This window comes from Theobroma umbraticum, unplaced genomic scaffold (genome assembly GCF_002168275.2).
Source record: "Theobroma umbraticum cultivar Fairchild unplaced genomic scaffold, ASM216827v3 scaffold_30.0, whole genome shotgun sequence".
Lineage (NCBI taxonomy): Eukaryota > Viridiplantae > Streptophyta > Magnoliopsida > Malvales > Malvaceae > Theobroma > Theobroma umbraticum.
The window spans coordinates 1,664,384-1,684,659 of NW_018397254.1; the positions used below are offsets into that span (position 1 = coordinate 1,664,384).

The 20,276-nt window shown below is 35.9% G+C and overlaps 3 protein-coding genes across 5 annotated transcripts; 2 read left to right on the forward strand and 1 right to left on the reverse strand.

Moving 5' to 3' along the window:
* The first annotated feature begins 5,946 nt into the window (after window positions 1–5,946).
* Window positions 5,947–7,664, forward strand: LOC110410858 (LURP-one-like protein (DUF567)). Its single transcript, XM_021420761.2, is given in 3 exon segments — window positions 5,947–6,457; window positions 6,558–6,633; window positions 6,636–7,664. Coding segments are annotated over 3 exon segments (642 nt in total). The 5' UTR covers window positions 5,947–6,193; the 3' UTR covers window positions 6,938–7,664.
* A 133-nt stretch (window positions 7,665–7,797) lies between these two features.
* Window positions 7,798–14,080, reverse strand: LOC110410842 (uncharacterized). 2 transcript variants are annotated; one of them, XM_021420749.2, is made up of 7 exons: window positions 13,629–14,080; window positions 12,609–12,944; window positions 11,148–11,303; window positions 10,568–10,905; window positions 9,237–9,750; window positions 9,114–9,146; window positions 7,798–8,608 (listed from the first exon to the last, which is right to left on the reverse strand). In XM_021420749.2, the coding sequence occupies exons 1-7, from the start codon at window positions 13,774–13,776 to the stop codon at window positions 8,100–8,102; spliced, it is 2,034 nt and encodes a 677-aa protein (XP_021276424.1). In that variant the 5' UTR covers window positions 13,777–14,080; the 3' UTR covers window positions 7,798–8,099. The 2 variants fall into 2 exon arrangements, with proteins under 2 accessions (XP_021276424.1, XP_021276416.1); XM_021420741.2 differs by having other exon boundaries at window positions 9,237–9,756.
* Window positions 14,081–15,938: 1,858 nt separating this feature from the next.
* Window positions 15,939–20,060, forward strand: TOPP3 (type one serine/threonine protein phosphatase 3). 2 transcript variants are annotated; one of them, XR_002444835.2, is made up of 5 exons: window positions 15,939–16,339; window positions 18,010–18,569; window positions 18,918–19,130; window positions 19,747–19,812; window positions 19,896–20,060. XR_002444835.2 is itself a non-coding variant. In XM_021422286.2 (4 exons), exons 1-4 carry the CDS (start codon window positions 16,162–16,164, stop codon window positions 19,759–19,761), a joined length of 966 nt encoding a protein of 321 aa, XP_021277961.1. In that variant the 5' UTR covers window positions 15,939–16,161; the 3' UTR covers window positions 19,762–20,060. The 2 variants fall into 2 exon arrangements, 1 of the variants encoding a protein (XP_021277961.1); XM_021422286.2 differs by having other exon boundaries at window positions 19,747–20,060.
* Window positions 20,061–20,276: the final 216 nt, after the last annotated feature.

A 20,276-nucleotide genomic window follows, 5' to 3' on the forward strand; every position in this document is an offset into this window, starting at 1 on the left:
ATTCAAAAACGTCGGGCTGGTTCAATTTTTGTGGCTCAAAAAGATGAAGAGAAGAATCGACAGAGTTGGGGAATCATGCAGACGATGCTAAGCATATAAAAACAAACAATGTTGTTATTGCTTTGCTTTCTTCGGAGGGGAAGAAGGGGTTCTAGAAGATCCTTTATTTCGTATAAAAGCCCACAGATGATGGCTTGGGTCCACCAGGAATCTCTCCCATTCCCCCCAAGTCAATTGCCCACCAACCCCCTTTTTTAGAATTAACCCCTTTTTTCCAAAGCCCATTCTTGGTTCTTGTGGTCATTAATTATTAGTGTGTGCAAGTTTTTCTTTTCCGTAGCATCATCCATTATCTCTTTAGTTGGCTAATCTACCGGAAGCTAACCAGGTTAACGTTTTTGCAAAGTTAAAGCAGAGAAAATGCACAAACTGCTGACCTGAATGCTGATGAGCTTTGCTTTGAGTGGAAAAGCAGCCCATGTTTTAAATTCAGTCTGATTCTTCTTTTGTTCCTGATTAAGGATATGCAATGTGAATTCATGGAAGATAATTCTGGCTTTTAAGAGAGATACACAGGTAAATTAAAAGTCACTGTCTTCTTTAATTTTCTTCAAGGTATGCCTATGAAGCAAACCAATCAAAGAGGAAACAAAAAAGTTCATCAAAACCCTTAATCACTGAAGAAATTTGCAAATGCATCTGCCACTGCCCCATACATAGAAATCAATACCATAAATTATATATAAATTTAGAATAGCATAAGCCCAGGTTGAATAAATGACAGGGAAACAGAAGAATATCCCATCCCTCTCAAGGAAAGAATCATGGAATTAAAATCTACTGGTTCGTTTATATTTAGCCGTCCTTATCTCACCAGTTACGCATGTATCTTTTCTTTGTTGGTCAATTGAAAGCGGTTGGTAGAGTTAGCTGTAATTCAAAATGAAATTGTTCATATTGACTAGGACCTTTTTCACTTTGTTCGTCAATGACGCTACGTAAAAAGACCGCTCAGAGTCCATTCAATCTCTTCTCTTGCCCAAAACTGAAAGCATTTATGCTGGCAAATGACGTGTTGAGTAGGTAAGGACTTTTGCTCCAAGAGGCCAGTTTCAATGCCACTGCATAATATCTATCCAGCTTAGCTCATTGATGTATGTACTTCGTTGAGCAGTTATGACCTGATGATGCATAGAAATTCTTCACACAAATATTAGGGAAATTTCAAAGGTACTAACATTTACGGAACACGTACTTCAATCTTTTTCTTTTCTTTTCTTTTTATATTTTTAATTGAGAATTAATCGATTTGGATTAGATACAATTAAGTTTTGATGATCAAGTATAGGAATTTATTAATATATATATAAAGATGTAATCGTTATATTACGATAAATATTGTTTCTTTTATATGATTTTCTTTTGTATTAATCTCACTTTTAAATAAATGAGTGATTAAAAATCTCATATATTTATATATAAAACACTATTTAATAATTGAAAGTGATTCTTTAAATACGGTTTACTAGGTTTTAAATCCCACAATAATTCATGGATATTGAGAAATTATGTTTTGCATATTAAAAACTTAACATCTAAGTTAGGAAAGTGACAAAATCAACGCATTCATCAAGTTGTTAATGATTTGGTCAATAACTTTTTAAAAATTTGTGTTCAATGTCAATCGGTTATGACATTGATAATTGGTTAATCTGTTGTTGTGAGTTTTAAATAAATTTTTATTTTTATTTTAAAATTTTCTTATTACACAATTATCTATCTCTATTTTTATTAATAGAGTGATTTTTACTATATATATATATATATATAACACAATCTATTTGACTTATTGACTAGTGAATTTCAGTGTACAAACATATATAACTAAGCATTTGTATATATGTAAGAAAAGTTAGGCTTACCATGTTAAATTTTCACTACTGTTATGATGACTTCCTCTGTACTTTCCATTTATTATTAGATAAATTAACAAATTTTTCTGATCCGAACTGTCTGTTTCATCTTTTCTAGATACTGAAACGTGGAGAAAAGCTAATAAACAAAGTGCTGTTGGTGTATACATATATATATATATATATATATATATGATCATTGCAAATTGAAATTAATTGCACGACCCAGACCTCATGTCTATAGTGGATTTTGCCTACCATGATGTTCTTACAAAATCTATACTCCATTTTCTTTTACTAAAAGTTTCACACTATCTTCATGCCCATGGGAGGAGCATAGATCCCTCAACTTTTGTCACTGTTTTTTCTAATCAGTATAAAGAACATGTGGAACAGAAAGATTCATAATTAATTAAGGCATATTAGTTCCTTATGGAATTTTTTATATCTGCAAAAGCCTGTTGCTTCCTGCTGCATAATGGAGTTTTCTGTACATGCAACTCAAAGAGGTCCCCAGAAAATGTTAATTCTTTCTAAGGTTTTCTTCTTGACAAAGTCATCCCACTAGTGTCTTTTGATGCATATAAGAGTTGACTCCACATGCCCATGTTTAGAGGCAATCTTGACCATCATTAGCCAGCTTTCTTCATGTTACATACAGAGAAAGAATACTATACATAATCTATTGCTATACTTCTCAGGTGGCCAGGGCCCATGGGGTCTTCCCGCTGATCATGATGAAATCCCATCTGCATTATTGAGTTAACACATGTAGCTTGCTGCTCGGAATCAATCATTAAGAGTGAAAATTGACATCCATTAATCCCAACAAAAAGCATGAAACCCCACTAGAAGTTAGTGTGTGTGTGTGTGTATAGATGTTATCTAAAGGCAGAAAGAAAAGAAGCACTAATTCATTATTAATATAGCTTTTAGGATAAATGGGAATAGAGAGCAGATTATGTGCGCCGAGTTAGGCTTTTTTTGGGGTCCAAAATACGGTAAAACTAATGGTAATGACTTGGAAAATTCCTGGAAATACAGACAAGTGTTTCATGTTTGGCCTCATGAATTTCCATGGCAGACAGCCTATGAACATTGAATTGGAAAAAGAAGGGGGGAGAATCCCACTCAAAGAATGCTTAATTAATGCTTGTTGTTTCCAGTTATAGAGTCTTGATGTGTGAAAACGAGGGCATGTTTCAACGTAGGCTTAATCAGTTTGAGTAGACTAGTCCCACTCGTTGATAGACTTTGCCACTTTGCTTTATAAAAGAAATGAAGGTACCAAAGAAAAAGAAGAATTGAAATTAGGGTTTTAGACTTCTAGTGAAGTTTTTGTCTTTTAATTCTTTTGCAGCTACTACGACAATAAGCTATTCACCCAAGAATTTTTTAGATGATTGAGATTGAGGTATATAAAAATAATAGAACGTTATCTTCCATTATAGTTAATGAAATGTATTATTTCATGGGAGCAAAAAAGTATACAAAAAAATTTGACTCTTATCTCTCAATTTCGTTTTTCATTTCTTCTTAATTGTAGTGTTGTTTTCATTGCATTTGTAATACTCAATATCTTATCTGAATCCGTCACAAACAATAAATTTATTATCCATATTTATTTTAAACTCAAATATAAGATACTCGCATTTTAAATAATCGAGTCAGATATTTACGAAAACTCGATTTCTATGTTTTGGTAATAAAATTCAATCTGAAAATTAGATGATTAGGACAGCAAAAGAGAGGTTTGTGTGTGATGCAAACAGATAAAAAAACACATCCCAATATTTTGTCTCCTTCCTAGTTCCTATCAAAGGAAAACTTTTATTTCTGATGAAAGTCAAATTTCCATAACACGTTTTCAGTATATTGATCTTTTACTTGTTTGGCCAGCCAGTATATTGACATTTGACAATTGACTTGAGCTATTCATCGGCAAAAAATATTTAACAAGAAAAAAGAAGAAAATGAAAACTTGCATCACCACAAAAATCACTACCAAAAAGTAAAGTTTATCAGCTTGGGTTTGGTGAGTCACTACTGGGTTGGGCTATAAACCTTGGATGAGCCCACTGGGCACAACCATCCCCAAGATTGGTTAGACGAATAATAACGTAGACTGATCCAAGGTTTTGGGCTTTGAGAACTGCAAAGCCGACAGACAGGCCCAGAGTGAAACTTCACCATTGATTCTGTTCCCCTATCCAACCTTGTTGACTCTAAGATGAAGAGCTTAGGTTCCTTCTGCATTACGTCTCTGCCTCTGGGTGGGGGAAAGGAACTTGCTTTCTATATATAGTAGGTATAATTGCTGCTTACATTTTAAAATCAAATGAATTTCTCCGAACAGAAAACCTGGTGAAGGTCACTGCCAAGAAGATCACCAGCTCAACCAGGAAATATGCACGTGGTTTGACACCTACTTCGAATGACTTGCATGCTTGCATAATTTTGTAAATCTGGTAGGGAATAATATCTACAAAGGGACCCACCAGACCTGATTTAGTCTGATCGGATATTGGAATCAAGGCCGCGTGTCAGTTTGAGGATAACATGCTCATGTTTATGGAAATCCTGAGAGCCAGGAAGACAAATCTAAGCCGTATAATGGTCCTTGTTTATTAGAAGAAAAGTTCTGCTGGGTGTCTTAATTGACTGACATGGGAAGATTCCGTTGCTTTCTTATGGCAGATTATTTCATAAACAGTGGCTTGAAGTCCCAAAAGGGTAGCATCCGGTGCAAATTTAGTTTCATTTGTCAATTGTGATTGCAGAAAATATCAAGACTGGTGACCCTCTGACATAAGATTAAGAGCCTGTCAAGATCAGATTGGTTGGTTCTCGTCCACTGATTGTCTGGGCATTATTATGTGTACAATTCTCTGGATAATTACATTGACAAGAGCGCCAAATCAGAAGAGTTGGAAGTAGGACTAAATTTAAGAAAGAGATGATGAAAGAACACTAGACGGGCTACCAAAAAAGTCTTGGTCGGCTGCCAGTGGCAGGAAGTTTGAAGTGGACAGATCATGCCGTAATTATCCTTTGGCTAAAGACACAGATGATGATGCATTGCTGTAAACGCTTCTATTTTGTGTCTGTCATGTTTAATCGTAAAAGGGTGGATAAAAATTCAGAAATTTAACACTTCGAAGGTTTACAGAAAAATTTGAAGGAAAAAAATTGTTCTCTTCATTGTTTAAGGGTGTGTTATTGTTCCAGTAATGCTGGTATCTTCTCAGTTGTTCCATTTCGATCTGTCTCTCTGGGTCTCTTAGAGGAAAGACGTGTTTGAAGAGAATATGACTAATGGATTGGCGCACGCATTGTACTATTTTATTCGACAGACCTTCCAGAAATTTAATTAATAGTTTGATAGTTTTTGCTAGATATTTCAGGGCAGTCTTGACCGCTCTGAACTTCAACCTTGAGAAGTTGAGTGGTTTAGGGGAAACCTGTTGAAATAGTTTTAGCTTGATGATCAGAACAATGAGAACACCCAAAGACGGAAGAGCATCTTTGCATAAACATAGACCAGAGCAATTCACTCTGAGGATTTAGACGCATCTGTTTGTTGTCTTCAATGTTAATATAAGACCAAGTGACTAACACGTCCTTGGGAGCAACGTCTTTGCACCAAGCTGGCCTACCATGCCAAGGACGACTGAAATTCTGAGAAACTACGACTATATTAGCATTCCAACGACATTAGTGTATTTGGGTACAAAAACAATATGCCAATGGGGTAACCAGGTTCTCACCTTTCTCTGTTTTGTTTCATATGTTTGACGTCAACAGATCATGGGAAACTGCGACGGGAAAAACTACAGTAAAGTCTTTCTTGAATTTCTCGCTTTCTCGCAGAAATTATGGTTCACATTTTCGTTGCTTTCTCATGAATCCTTGGAAGAATGAAATCAGAACCTAACAAATACTTGAAAGAAGAGGGAAAAGATTGGAATCTTGGTAACAACTATGCAGAAAACACTGAGTGTCCCATTTTCCAACGTTAAGAAAATGTGAAATCTATAGACAGCATGGAATTGAATAAAATTCTTTTATTATTATTATTTTTAAAATCCCATCAAAATTGCCTCTAGAAAAAGAGGCATGACAGTTAGGTAAAAGTTGTCTCGTTCACAATGTTTCAGAAGGAAAATTAAGAAATAGCTTAACCACCATAGGTTAGGTCTGACTGTAGCCTATAAATATCCTTTCCCATTAACCTTCTCAAGCTTCAAAAACAGCTGTAAGACACAGAAAACATATGAAAAATGTTTCTTTTCTTGAAATCTTTGTCAAGATCAGTGCATGAAGAACATCAAGAACAGGTGGAGTACTTATCCAGGGGTACCCAAGGCCCCTGCACATCACTAACAGTGTGGAGAAAATCACTTATAGTTAGCTGTAATGGGTTTACTGTGATTGATTCTGATGGAAATCTTGTTTATCGAGTCGACAACTACATGGGACGCCCCAAGGAACTCATTCTTATGGACGGCGCTGGAAAATCCATCCTGACAATGCGACGTAGCAAGGTACTAGCTTCTTCCATAATTCTAGCAAAGATTTCAATGCGGTAATGTATGTATGAATTGAACTGTAAAACAGAGCTTCATTTATCATTTCAATGCGCAGAACCTTGGACTGGTAGATACCTGGCTCGTCTATCGAGGGGAGGTAGATGACTATGGTACATCATCAACACCATCAGAAAGCCTATTTTCTACGTAAGGAAGAGAATTAACATCTTACATGCCAACCCTAATGTGCTAGCATATGTATATCGCCGGTCGTCAGACAAAAGGTATGCTTACATGATTGAAGGATCGTATTCACAGAGGTCATGTAAAGTGCTAGATGAGACAAAGAGGGTGGTGGCAGAGATCAGGAGAAAGGATGCAATTATTGGAGGCATTTCTTTAGGCCTAGATGTTTTTCTGTTGAGAGTACAGGCAGGACTTGATCCTGGATTTGCAATGGCTCTGGTTCTTTTGCTGGATCAAATGTTTTCTTAGGTTTCCAATTCTTTGTTAGGTGTATTTACTTATTTATTTTTATGAGAACTAATCATATGCTTGTTTTCAAGCCGAAGCCACCATTGTAATGATCAGCTAATACAGCGTCAAGTTCCATGTAAATATACATAAATATGGACTTAACAGAGAAAGCAATGAATTAAAGTTGATTGAAGCCTTTTGCCATTTAAGTGCTCTGAATCCGGTAGTAGGAGTTAATTTCCATTCCCTTGCTGATTTATCTCAACTTTACGTTCGTCTGTGAACAGACATTGCCTTCTGGAAGTTTTCTAATTGAAGTTCATTTACTCAGAAATTCAAAGATTGAACCACGATTTCAACAATATTTCATGGGATCCCTTGTTTTGCTGAAAGGTGACATGGGTTTCTAGCAAACAATTCTTTAAGTTCGTTGAACTAACAAGCCTAGCTATTCTCCAGCATTTACTCGGTCAGATTTCTTTACTTAAAAAGCAAGTTTGTTTGAACTCTGTCAAGTATACTCGAGCTCAGGGCATGGCTTGATTGCCAGGTTCACAAATCTTTCCCATCAGAAATCGACTGGGCAAAGCTTAGAAAGAGCTACGTCTGCCTAATCAAAGTTGCCATAGACTTTTCGATCAGTTGAAAATTACAAGACTTTCCCATCGACTACTCTGCAAATCTTATACTACTACTTGTGAAGACAGGACCCAGCTCAACCTTGATCGGACTTACCATTAAACCAAATACTCAAATTGTATTTTCATCATTTCAATCTTTTGCAAATGGTGGGATTATAGTTATACAGCAACCTGTCCTGCAATGTTTCTGGAGTGGTTGATACTGCAACCTGAATTTAAGACAATGAAACTCAAAAATGGTAGCGAGAAAAACTGAACTTTCTATTGCCTCATCAATTGCTCTACACAAGGCAAAGAATTCCCTGCTGTATTCTACAACTATCCTTGATGTTACAACACTAAAAACCCCCTGCTTCTATTGTAACATTTCCCCTTTCACCCATTGCACAAAGCCTCACAGCCATTCCATACCACCCACAACACAATATATACAAATAAACCGGGGACACCGGTAACCTCACAGAGGTTGATAGATTGCAATAATTGTTAAAACAATGCAACTTCTAAATTGGAAAAAAAAAAACCTTAATTAGTCGAGCCTATCTCTCCCTCTTCCAGTCCATTGGCATTAGTTTACGCAACTTATGTTGACTCTTGCAAGGCCTATCAAAAACAGTTGCTGGCGGATGCATTGTACATGGTGGCTTTACTACATTGGCAGTAGAATGTCTTATTTCCGTAACTGAGTCTCTTAATGATTTGCCAGGCGATGATCTACTTGATCTAGGAGTAGACCAAGTTATTGGTCCTTTTTTAACACCATTGATATGACTGAGATCCTTCTTATTTTCAACTACAGAGAGCTTAGGCCTTTTTGACGGAATTATTTGGTCCGCATCACTTCTCAACAGTTTGTCAGATCCCAATACTGAAGGTGTTGCATATATTTCCTCCGGTTTCTCAATTGATTTTGTCTTGCGAGCTTTCATGGCCTTTTGTGAAGGCTTCTTCGGCCACCTTGTAATCCCATCTGGGTTTTGCCTTGAGGATTTAGTTGCAATGTCATACAACGTTTGAGCAGCAGCCAATACTCTTGGACAATGCCCAACTATCACCAACCAAAAACTAAAATTAAGAACAGACAGACAAAACAGGCATTTGATATGGCAATAAATTTGCCTATATTCCTATACGAGAATGATAACTACAAATCTCACACCACATGCAGGATGCAGCACATAGCCCAGATTTCAAACTAATGCTACTTGGTCCTAGGAATCTAAGACTGAATAGCCAAAACCAGATAAGTGCCCTGATTTCCACTTTGAAAGATTTCTATCATTCAGTTCTTTTTCCAGAAAAAAAAAAGGGGGTGTGGGGGTGGGGGAGGAGGCGGGGTGAGCTGGGGCTGGCAGAATTTCTAAGAAGAATCATGTCAAAAAAATAAGATACACTATGAAAAACAAGTATAAGACTCCTTCAAAAGAGATCAGCATATCCCTTAGCAAACAAATCAACTACTAAACAAGAATAAGACTGCATTTTCTCTTTAGTGTGTATTACAAGAAAAAAAAAATAGGAAGAAGAGAACTCTAGGCAATAATAAACCATACCATTCCATTGATCTGCCAGCCCAAGTCCAGATTCTGCAATTTCAAGAAAAGACAAAGCCCTTATTAACCCAAAAAGGAGACAGAGAGAAAGACCATGAAGCTACCCCTACAAATAATTCTTACCTTGAGGAACATTAAAAGCCTTGGTAAAAGTTGCAAGAGATGATGAACCCTGCTCACAGAAACGAAGATTACCAGTGGACAAGGCACTTCCACCTCCTGAATTACCAAACTTTGAACCTGAAGGAATTAGGCTCGGATCATAAGCAAGTGACTCCAAGTCGGTAAAACAACCAGTTGCAATCCCAGGCAAACTGGAAGTGTTTGGTATCTTTACCCATCGGCCTTGGCATGTGCTCTTATTTGACAAAAGCTTAACTGCATCAGAATTGGTTCTACAGTGCCCATTAAAATTATGTGACGAGGGAAATGGCGGCAAGCTAGCTCGACGTGGTGCTTGCCTGCCTGAACGTGTATCAGAATTGTTCCTTGTGGATGAAGAAGGCTTGGTTGCATCAAGAAGTAAAGAGTCCAGATCTTTTGGTGGAGGCAATGCCAAGCGCTCCAGAATATCTTTGGCCTGACACAACTGAAAATCTGGAGGGCTGGCAGGCATTTCAGGCTTGCCACATGAATCCTGGTTCTTTGAAACAAGATAAAGTACACAGTTAATCACTAACTTGTCCAGCATCTATCCGGAATTTAAAAAAAAATTCAAAAAGGCCTCTTGGTTGAGCCTAATACTTCAAGGCATGAGAAGTTGATAACAAGGTGTCGTATGCATGCACAGCTATCAATAGGGCCAGTAAATCAACTTCATAGCATGGAATGTTCCTAGTCAAATGACCTTGACATGTTGAAAAGTTGCAAAACTACAGAAAAATTTAAAGGGAAAATAAAAATTGCTAAAGGCTACTGTCAATAGGGAGAAAGCATTCTATTTAACTAGTATTTGTTGTCACATGAGTTATATGTGAATACTTTTTTTATTTATTTTATTAAAAACAATAAGTGTACATAAAATACAAATATTTGCAAAGTGCAATATTTGAAGTATAAATAATTGAAATTTTGTAAAATGAATATACAAATTATTCAGTAGTATTAGAATTAAAAAGTTTTTTTTTTATGAAAATCATCCACTATAATTAGAATTTTTATTTACAAAACAGACAAATCTTATTAATATTTATAATAAAACGTCAATGACAGTTATTTGATGCAATAAAAATTCTTATTTACAAATTGGATAAATCCTATTAATAATTATGTAAGAAATATTTAAAATGACAATTTAGAAATATAATGAGTAAAAATGTAGTCCATCAAAAAATCTTCTAACATTCGTACTTTTATGTATATTATAGATTATAGATATCAATAGGCATCAAAATTTAACTTCATTTATAGTTGCTTTCCAGGATCAGCACATTAGTTTTTTGCTCAAAACATACCTTGTTGCATGCTGAAGGATCTGTAGAACAGGTGTCCTCTTTATCACCATTAATGCAACTTGCTGCTAAAGAAACAGAGCTCGGTGGGTACATGGGCATTTTCTTGTGGGAAGGATTGTCTATATCTGTAAAACTTTGGGACTGAACCCTTCGAAGAGGAAGAATGGAGCATGCCTTTTTAACTGAATGTAGAAAATTTTCAGTTGTGTTAGATGCTTTCCTTTCCTTTTCTCGGCCTAAACTGGGGAACTCATAAGTGCCATCAAGGAGTTCATTTAATGATAAATCCTCCACAAGCTTGGTGACATCATGAATATCTGACTTCAGACCATATAATCCTAACATTGATGCCCAAAGGTGAATGATGTAAGAAACTGAAACATATGACCAGTAGCTAACTTTAAACTTAAAAAATAGATAATATTTGCACAGCCCATTGCCAACAAATTGGTGAGATTCTTTTTGCACATTTGAATCCAAATACTTTGACAAACATTTTGCACTTATATGCTTAACATAGCATAACACAATAAAAATACATGTATGTTAACAAAGCCTATTGTTGGTAACAATGACATACCAAGGAAGTTGCTTCCTCCGGAGGCCACACTAAAGCTAGCCAAACCTGCCTTCATGGAGAAAGAATCAAATTTCGGCTTCATAGGAACTTTAAAACTTCGCCTGTCACCTCGCTTGCCACTAAAGCTGTTCTTTGGTCTTGACATTTGAGTTTTATCTGGAATATATGTTGCAAAAAGAAGAAAAAAGACAATCAGCATAATCTCCAGATCACAATGATAATCCATATTCTGCTTTAAAATTTCAATTTCTAATCTTGTCTTCTTCAGTATATGACATGCACGAAAATCTTCCTCCTTTAATTGATTGTGCAGTCCATTTAAACCAGTCCAACAAATTTTTGCCATAGGTGTTAAGTATCATAATCATCCTCATTACAAACTAACAATAACAACAAAATTATCAAGTAAATTAGTCTGTTCACAATTAAGTGGCCAAGTTGGAGCCAGAAAAAGAAGAACACATGCAAGTTTTCGACTGGTAACTAAGCAATAAAGCAAACTTATGTATGAGCAGGACAGAGACCAATCCAACAGAGCAATTAATTCCAAGTTGATTCATCAAAATATAGGATTCCAATCGAATGTCAAGTTAAAGTTACTGACCATAATTAGACATCAGACTTTACCGAATAATTCAAAAAGTAGCAAAGGATATTATATCAGTAATATCACTAACAGCAATAGAAATCTTTTGTTTACATCTGGCTTTCCTTTTATCACCTCATAGATATTATAAAGGGTGATTATCCAAATAAGACCCCACAAAAAGTGGGGACCTCAGACAGAAATCCGAACAAGCTCCTATCCTTATTCAAGTAGAGCAGCCACTCTTATGACTTGAATTGACGCACTTATACCTGTTGACTCAAGGTTTTTACGATTTAACAAAATAAAGCTCTTGCATTGTAAAAGCATGCATCATTCAACTTTAAAATCCAACAACAAAATTCTAAAGATGCCTTGCAAACTTTAAAGAGGAGAGCTAAATTTTCTAAGTATCTGGTGGTTTAAAGCATTTTGTCAGATCTAAGTGAAAGAACACCAATTTAAGTAAAACAAGATTTAATCAATTTAAACATGGTTTCTTAAAACTTTCCCCTGTTTCCCACAAAATGTTGGAGGTCATCAAAAAAATTATGTGAGATACACACACACCCCTATATAGGCGGGAAAAAGGATACTTGCCAGTACTGCAATTTCAAACTAAATAACATTTTTCACTATTCAAAACACTAAACACTAAAGACATACCAACAACCAAAAACTGCCGTATAAATGAAACTAAACATGCAAAGAAAGAGCATTAGAAATTAGCAAAACCAGACAAGCTCCATCAACTTAACCATAACAAGACTTTCAGGGGACGAAGACGTTTTCAATGATCTGACATTTAAGTAGACTGACATAAATCTACATTAAATTAATATACTATTTCCAAACAGAGGAAGAAAAAGTACAACCTGGAACGTTACATTTTGTAGAATAAGACCCTAGCTTATCATTTTTATCCTTTACATCTTCAACTCCGGCTGAACTCACACTATCTTCTAGTTGAGCAACACGTGCTCTCTTAGAACATCCACTACTACTTCTTGGCATTTTTCCGGCTTTCCTTTGTGCATTGACAACATCAGGACCAGGATTTGGTAAGTGGCAACTGGTGCCCCTGTAATCATACTGCTCACACAATTCTTCAGCCTGACAGCTGGGCAACTGACTAGCATGCTTACAAAGTTCAGCATCAGGAATCTTACTCCATGACACTGACTCTAACGCATTAACAACGCCAGTCTCATCTGCAAAATCTGATTTTGTTAGAACATATGTCAAAGATGAATTGCAGTATAAAAGATTACACACTATTGTCCTACAAACTGAGAATAGAAAAGTTGGGATATCATTCCAATCATATAAACTGTATGAACAAACAACAAACAACCAAAACAATTATTAAGTGCACAGGAAAAAATGACATAAAGTGTTACAGCACGGGAACAACATTCTAAAATTGGCAGCAGGATTTCCAGCACGTCAACAATCACTATGTATTATCACAATCCGTTATCTTTGCTAAAAGAATAACAGAATAACAATTTCCGTGTGAGTAAGATAAGGGGAATTCTCCTCTGCCATCTGTAGAAGGCTTTATTATACTACAACCCATTTCTTAAAAAACTAAAAACAGCCAACTTTCCACTGTTCCTTATAACCTATGAACTATTCTCCACTATAACTACCAAAAGAAAAGATTAAAAAGAATTAAAAAGAACTCACGGCTTCTCCTCATTTTCCAGTTTTGCTTCCTTTTTTAGTTGAATTTTTTATCCTCTACTCAGAAAATTGATTTTGCTTTCCTTCCTTTAATAAATTACCGAAGCAAAACAAAAAAAATTACTCCATTTCTCTGACAATAAGAAAGAAATTAGAGCAAAAAAATAAAACCCATCTGAGATTGAAAGAAAAGAAGTTAAAAGATGGACCTTTATGTCTAAGAGCAGTGGTGCAACAGTCAATCGAAGAATTAAGAAGCGGCTTACAATCTTCAGTAACCCTAGCCCCTCTTCCAAACCCTTCAGATCCCATAAGCTTCGAAACATCCACCGGATAATTCAACTCCACTGCATCCATCCAAACCCCACAACCCCAACCAAAAGAAAAAGAAAGAACTTCTCGCTCGATCCAAAAATAAAAAAAACAAAAAGACGCCCAAAAGCCACGGCGGTTTCAGAAGTGAGATAATCAGAGGAGTACAATCTGTCAAAAGGGTAGAAAACGACAACGTAGGAGGAAGAGAAAGGGGATGAGAAGGGAGGAGCTGGGAGGAGAGTGGAAGGGAAAGAAGTGTTTGGGAGACGGAAGCATGGTTGCGGCTGAAATGGAGAGTGTGAGGAGAGGGGTGGTTGGAAATTTTAGGGCAAAAAGCGAATGAAAGTGAGAATGAGAAGTATTTATAGTTTTCGGGAAAAGGTCAGGTTTTTTGGTCTCCGTTTTGGAAAAATCGCCCGTCGGTTGAGGGCCTCTGAGGCATATTCCGGTGAGGTCATCCCCATTCTGACATCTTTATTCATCACTCAATGTCTTGACGTGGCATTATCCATTCGCTAATGTTCATCCGATGGGGGCCAGGACAGAAGTGTTCCATCCAAAACCCAATAGCGACGCAACACGTCTCTTGTCAAGTCTGTCGTTGACTCCAGACTTTACGTTAATGACCTTCCTAACTAGGGTTGGTGACATGCCGGGTGTGTGGAACTGTGTGAGCGTAGAACAACTCAGTTTGCGCGTTTTGTCCTGATATTACAACTATACCCCCCCTGATAAAGTAATCTAACTCCCCCCTGAAATTTTGAATTTTTCAGTTAACAAATCAATATTTACTTTTGGTAAGGGGCTTTCCATAAATAAATGAAAACTTTGGCTTAGGGCCAAAAGTCTTCTGCGGATTTTATAATAATACTGCTATTATTAGATAATTAAAATCAAATCATTAAAGAATTTTATCTTAATCTTAAAACTCCTTTGGTATTTTCTTTTGGATAATTTTGATATTTAACAAAAACACAAAGAATTACCTATTTGCCACTATTTGCCAGTTATTTTATGGAATTAAAACAACAAAAAAGGTAAAAATATAAAGGATTTAACAGCTTCCTTTTTTCTGTTATTGCTTACTACTTTCAAACCCCAATAAAAAAAAAACAGTAGGAATTTGGTGACAGGATTTATCCTCTGTTTATAATAAATTTGTTTTCAAATATGTGTTAGGTTAAAATGCAACTTCTAATAAAACTATCCTGTATAAATATTAGGTGTTTTTTTTGTTTTAATTGATTTATTTACTCATTTATTTTACTACATAGATAAAATCAGATTATCTTAATATATATTATTAGTGTAATATAAAATATAATTAAGGGTTTTAATTAATGATATCGGACAAACTTTATATGAATCGACACATGTCTTTGATATTTTTTTAATTCATGGATAGGTAAATGGTTTATTGTTATTTTTTATCTTCTTAATTTACATGATTTAAAAATGTTTCATTTTTTATATTTTATGATTTTTTATTTTTTTTTAAAAAAAATGAATAACAAAACCAAAAAAATTAAATAATTAAAATATCTAATAAATTCAAATTTAGTCAATAATTGTAAATTGAAATTGTAATTAAAGTTACCTCGGGCTCGGGACATCTAATGTGTGGTTGGCATGTTACTTGTTCGAACAAAAGTTGAATGAGTAATTATGACTTATAAAGCTTAACCAAACTTGGTGAATTATTTTACACTCGACACTTTTCTTAATTTTCACAACAGCATCATCAACCATGAAGGAATCTACCCCTCACCATTTGTTACTATGGGTAAATGCCACTTCTTTATCATTTTACGCACGATAATAATTTAAATTTATCATTTTATTTACTACGATATTTAAATTTTTTATCAAATTTCGAATAAGTATGATTCTATGATTGTATTTTTTTTAATTTGATTAACAAATAATTAAAAATTAACAATAAAAAAAATTCTAAACAGGAGAAAAAGAGGAGATGAATGGCTGGAATCAATCACAGTGCACACCATTAACAAAAGATATGATAAGACAAATCTTTGATTATTTGTATGGCAATCACTCATCATCAAGTCATTATTACAAGAACTTATGTTTTTTTTTCCTTTTAATTTAAAAAATCTGTTGACTTAAAGGAACACTACGCACGTGCAAGCAGCGTGCTATCCTTAATCAGCACATAGGGTTTCGAAAAGTTAAAAAAAAAAGAGGGTTACAAAATGACCTTTCAAAGGACTCTTTCACAAGGGTCCTCTCTCCTCTTCAGAGAAACCTCCAATAAGCTCCTCCTTGAACTCCGTCAAAGCCAAAAGAAACCCATTCCTCTGGATAAGGACTTGAGGAGAATCCCTTGATTTTAGTTCGAGAGAAAAGGGTGGTGTTGTATTAGGGTTTTTTTTCTTGTTTGGTGGGTATTTCTTGGTTTTCTTTTGGATGGATGAGAATTTGCTTGATGACATCATAAGGAGGCTGGTGGAGGCCAAGAACGGGAGGACCACCAGGCAAGTTCAGTTGACGGAGGCTGAGATAAAGCAGCTTTGTGTTGCCTCCAAAGAGATCTTTCTTAGTCAGCCTAATCTTCTCGAGCTTGAAGCTCCTATTAAGATTTGTGGTAATAGTTAGTAGTATAAAGTTTGTTTTTTTTTTTTCTGTTTACTCGGTAGATATAAATTTATATAATTTATCGTTGTTTTCCTTTGGGGTATTTTTCATTGCATTCTTTGGGGGTAGTTTTAGTTGTTTGTATTTGTTGAAAGTGTTAATCTTGAACATCTAAGGATGCAAGAATTTGCAAATTTATACCAAAATTTCTCATTTCTTTTTCTGATAGAGTTATTGAGCTAAAAGGTAAAATATGCTATTGACCTGGTGGACAGAATAGAGAAACAAAAATCAAAAAGAGAAGAGTGTGGAGAGCAGTAAAAATATAGTGTAAGGGTTTTTAAGTTAGATAGTTAATGAATTGTTATTGGCAAGGCATGGAGTTAGATAATTGATATATCTCCGGAACATCTGATAAGATTGGAATGAAAAGTAAGATGCTTAATTGGTTTGATCATCAGGCGTGAGGAAATCACCCAAGTGCTTAGTTTGGTAGCCTAGATTTTTCAAATGTGAGATTTGCATTTAATTATATACAGGTTTTGCCTAAAGTTTAATCTCACGCGTATATGGTATATTGCAATAATATAACTCTTGGTTGTTGCTTTGTAAGCAGCATTAGTGGGTGAATTTTGTGTAAAAGATCTATAGATTGTGCACATCACTTGGCTCAACTCTGTTATAGCTAGTTGTGTGTCCCATGCTTTATCCATTTGACGTAATGAGATGATATTTAGACTTTCAGAAGCGATTGGGTGTATTATTTACCAATTAGGGTGTTTATGATCCCAATTTTTGCTATTGAACATTGGTATTTGCTGTCTGGTGGACATGGGACAACTTTTTGATACCAAGGGTCTCAATTTGGAATGTTGTTGACCTTTTGTCCTATCGGGAAGGAAAAGTAATTGTATGCCCCACGTGGTGGGAAATTATAAAAGCATTTCTAAAAAGTCTTGTCTTCATTGTGATAGTAAAGGAAAGTTCGAACTTCATACTATGAAGAGGTATGCTTTTGTGGACTGATGGTATCTTACAAAGGTCCTAGGATTGCTAGTGTTGTGTTGATCTTTGTGTGGAGCTAGAAATGTCTTTGTGTCTGCTTGAACTTAAAATAACACTTGAAAGCTGCACTATTTGGTTTATTTACTAGTTCCTTTACATCCTTCTATAAAGCTGGACTTTGTCCATCTTGTCTCTTCCTTTCTTCTCTTAGTCTTTATGTTTCTGTGTGTGTGTGTGTGTTGGGGTGGCGGTGAGGTGTCTAGTAAGTTTGTTGCCATCAGTACAATATATGACGTAAGGGTTCATCAGAGTTTGTGGTGGCTTTTTGTGGGCCTTCAAGCGTTACGGTGTTGCCGAAGCTATTGGGCCTTAAATGAGCTTTTTCTGCTCTTTTTAGTTGCCTATGGGATTGCACTTTCAGTTATTTAAGGCCTTTGCATTGGTCCTTAAGGTCTCTGGCAACTTTTTGGCACTCAAGGGGCTTGGAAGTCTCCAAGTTGAGTTTATTTTATGTTTAATGCCACACTAACTTGACCTTCATTCACCATATCACAGACATGCATCAATGTGCTTGTGCTGGCTTGCATTGATGTAATTCAATTCCTGTTGGTTTAGCAAGTTTTAGCTAATTGAGCATGTAATAATTCTGCTTTTCCTTTTATATTATTATGGCAGGAGATGTTCATGGTCAATTTTCAGATCTTCTACGCCTGTTTGAGTATGGTGGATACCCTCCTGCAGCAAACTATTTATTCCTAGGTGATTATGTTGATCGTGGAAAGCAGAGCATTGAGACAATTTGTCTTCTCCTGGCATACAAAATCAAATACAAAGAGAATTTTTTTCTCCTTAGAGGCAACCATGAATGTGCATCAATCAACCGTATATATGGGTTCTATGATGAGTGCAAGAGAAGGTTTAGTGTGCGTGTCTGGAAGATATTTACAGACTGCTTTAATTGCCTGCCTGTTGCGGCTCTAATTGATGAGAAGATCCTTTGCATGCATGGTGGATTATCTCCTGATTTGACAAACTTGGATCAGATCCGGAACATTGCTCGCCCTGTTGATGTGCCAGATCAGGGCCTTCTCTGTGATCTTCTATGGGCTGATCCTGATAAAGATGTTGAAGGCTGGGGAGAGAATGATAGAGGTGTTTCATATACATTTGGGGCTGATAAAGTTTCTGAATTCCTTCAGAAACATGACCTTGATCTTGTTTGCCGAGCTCACCAGGTACTGTCATTTGCATTAACCTTCCTAATTGGCTTGCAGTGTACATACGTGGAAGCTTTCACATTTCTTTTGCTGAATTTGCATTACTTGATGGTATAATAGGCAATTTGGAAACTTTTTAGTACATCATTATAGATGATCTCTTTGTATGTCAGCAGATGCACTTCTATTTATGTTCCTGAAACCTTCCTGTTACTGCCAGTATAATAATGTGGGCGCACTGAATAAATTCTAGTAAATAACTTTTGTATCTTCCCAAAATAGAGACCTGAGCATCCGTGTTTTACTTTCTCAGTGACTTGTGAATTTTTCTTCGTCTCATTTTTTATGTTTTTATGTTTCATTCAGGTTGTAGAAGATGGTTATGAGTTCTTTGCAAAGCGGCAACTGGTGACCATATTTTCTGCACCAAACTACTGTGGTGAATTTGACAATGCAGGCGCCATGATGAGTGTGGATGATACTTTAACGTGTTCTTTTCAGATCCTTAAATCTTCAGAGAAGAAAGGAAAGTTTGGATTCACCAACAATGCATTAAGACCAGGAACTCCACCTCACAAGGTATGAAACCTTGGTTACTGTGAACTGATAAATTGACCTTTCAGACAGGTGCAAACCATCTATTAAGGCAATGCATTCTGCAGGCTTGTGACATTTTTTATCCTGACACCATTGTATTAATACATGAGATTAATATGATGAAAAGTCTATTATTTTGACTTCCCTTGGACATTAAAATTAGGGTGAGCAGTTCCATGTTGTGATATTCATTGCATCAGATATAAAATTGAGTCACCAGAGGATATGTATAATTGCATCCTGCTGTTTCTGGGCAGTGGATCAATTATTTGGCCCTATGAAGAAACATGGCACTGAGAGAAACAGATTCAACCATCTACTATCAAGATTTTCTTTGCAATTGATAACTGCTTTCTCAATGCCTTATAAATCCCCTTTGCTTAGCCAGTTTTTGTAGGTTTATAAAGCACTTCCTTCCCCAGGTTCACTTTTTTGGTGATGGAAGTTTAGTTTCTAACTAGATTGTCCATTTTTGAGAAAATCTTTTCTTCACAGTTTGATTCATTGCAATTGGATGCAAGTGTTTCTTTCCTTATGTATGTTGTTTTAGTTTTTGTGGTGCTAAACAAGTTCTGCCCATTCACCTCCTCTCTTTCAGGGTGGGAAGGGCTGATTAAGATTGCATGCGTTGGTGTTCATAAAGTCCAAAGTGCATAACTAAGGGGTCGGTCTGTTCTCTACCTCATGTCTATTCAGTGTTCTGTAGAATCAAACTCTGATGCCTGCCTTGGCTTGATCATGTTTTAGTGCGAAGGGAGAAATTGAAGGTGAAGTTATTGGAATGGCGTAAGAGAAGAGCTAAGGCACCCAGTTATCAGTTGGAACTCGGGTTTTTGTTTTTCATATGTAAAATGGAATTCTGACTTCAGTATGTTGAATTTCAGTTGGTGTAGGTACGCAATTTTCATTTCATATCATAACTTTCACCATCTGTTGCTTTGGTTGGGGTAGTTGTTCCTTCCTAATGAATACAAAAACCCAAAAAAGAAAAAAGAATTGTCATGAAGAAGGGTGGCTATTCTTGTTGGTTGATTTTCTATTTAGATTTTGATGAATTGGCTTTAACCAAGTCATATAATCAAAACTATCGATATAGCTTTTGATTACATGCATGCAGCATGCATTAAG

What these genes read in the sequence shown, in the direction of transcription:
- LOC110410842 (XM_021420741.2), bottom strand. Translation starts at nt 13,776, where the DNA reads ATGGATGCAGTGGAGTTGAATTATCCGGTGGATGTTTCGAAGCTTATG. An exon ending in TACAAAATGTAACGTTCCAG is followed by an intron (nt 11,304 to 12,608) that starts GTTGTACTTTTT and finishes CATATATTCCAG; the next exon opens with ATAAAACTCAAATGTCAAGA. An exon ending in ATCCTTCAGCATGCAACAAG is followed by an intron (nt 9,757 to 10,567) that starts GTATGTTTTGAG and finishes CTTGTTTCAAAG; the next exon opens with AACCAGGATTCATGTGGCAA.
- TOPP3 (XM_021422286.2), top strand. Translation starts at nt 16,162, where the DNA reads ATGGATGAGAATTTGCTTGATGACATCATAAGGAGGCTGGTGGAGGCC. An exon ending in AGCTCCTATTAAGATTTGTG is followed by an intron (nt 16,340 to 18,009) that starts GTAATAGTTAGT and finishes TTATTATGGCAG; the next exon opens with GAGATGTTCATGGTCAATTT. An exon ending in TTGTTTGCCGAGCTCACCAG is followed by an intron (nt 18,570 to 18,917) that starts GTACTGTCATTT and finishes TGTTTCATTCAG; the next exon opens with GTTGTAGAAGATGGTTATGA.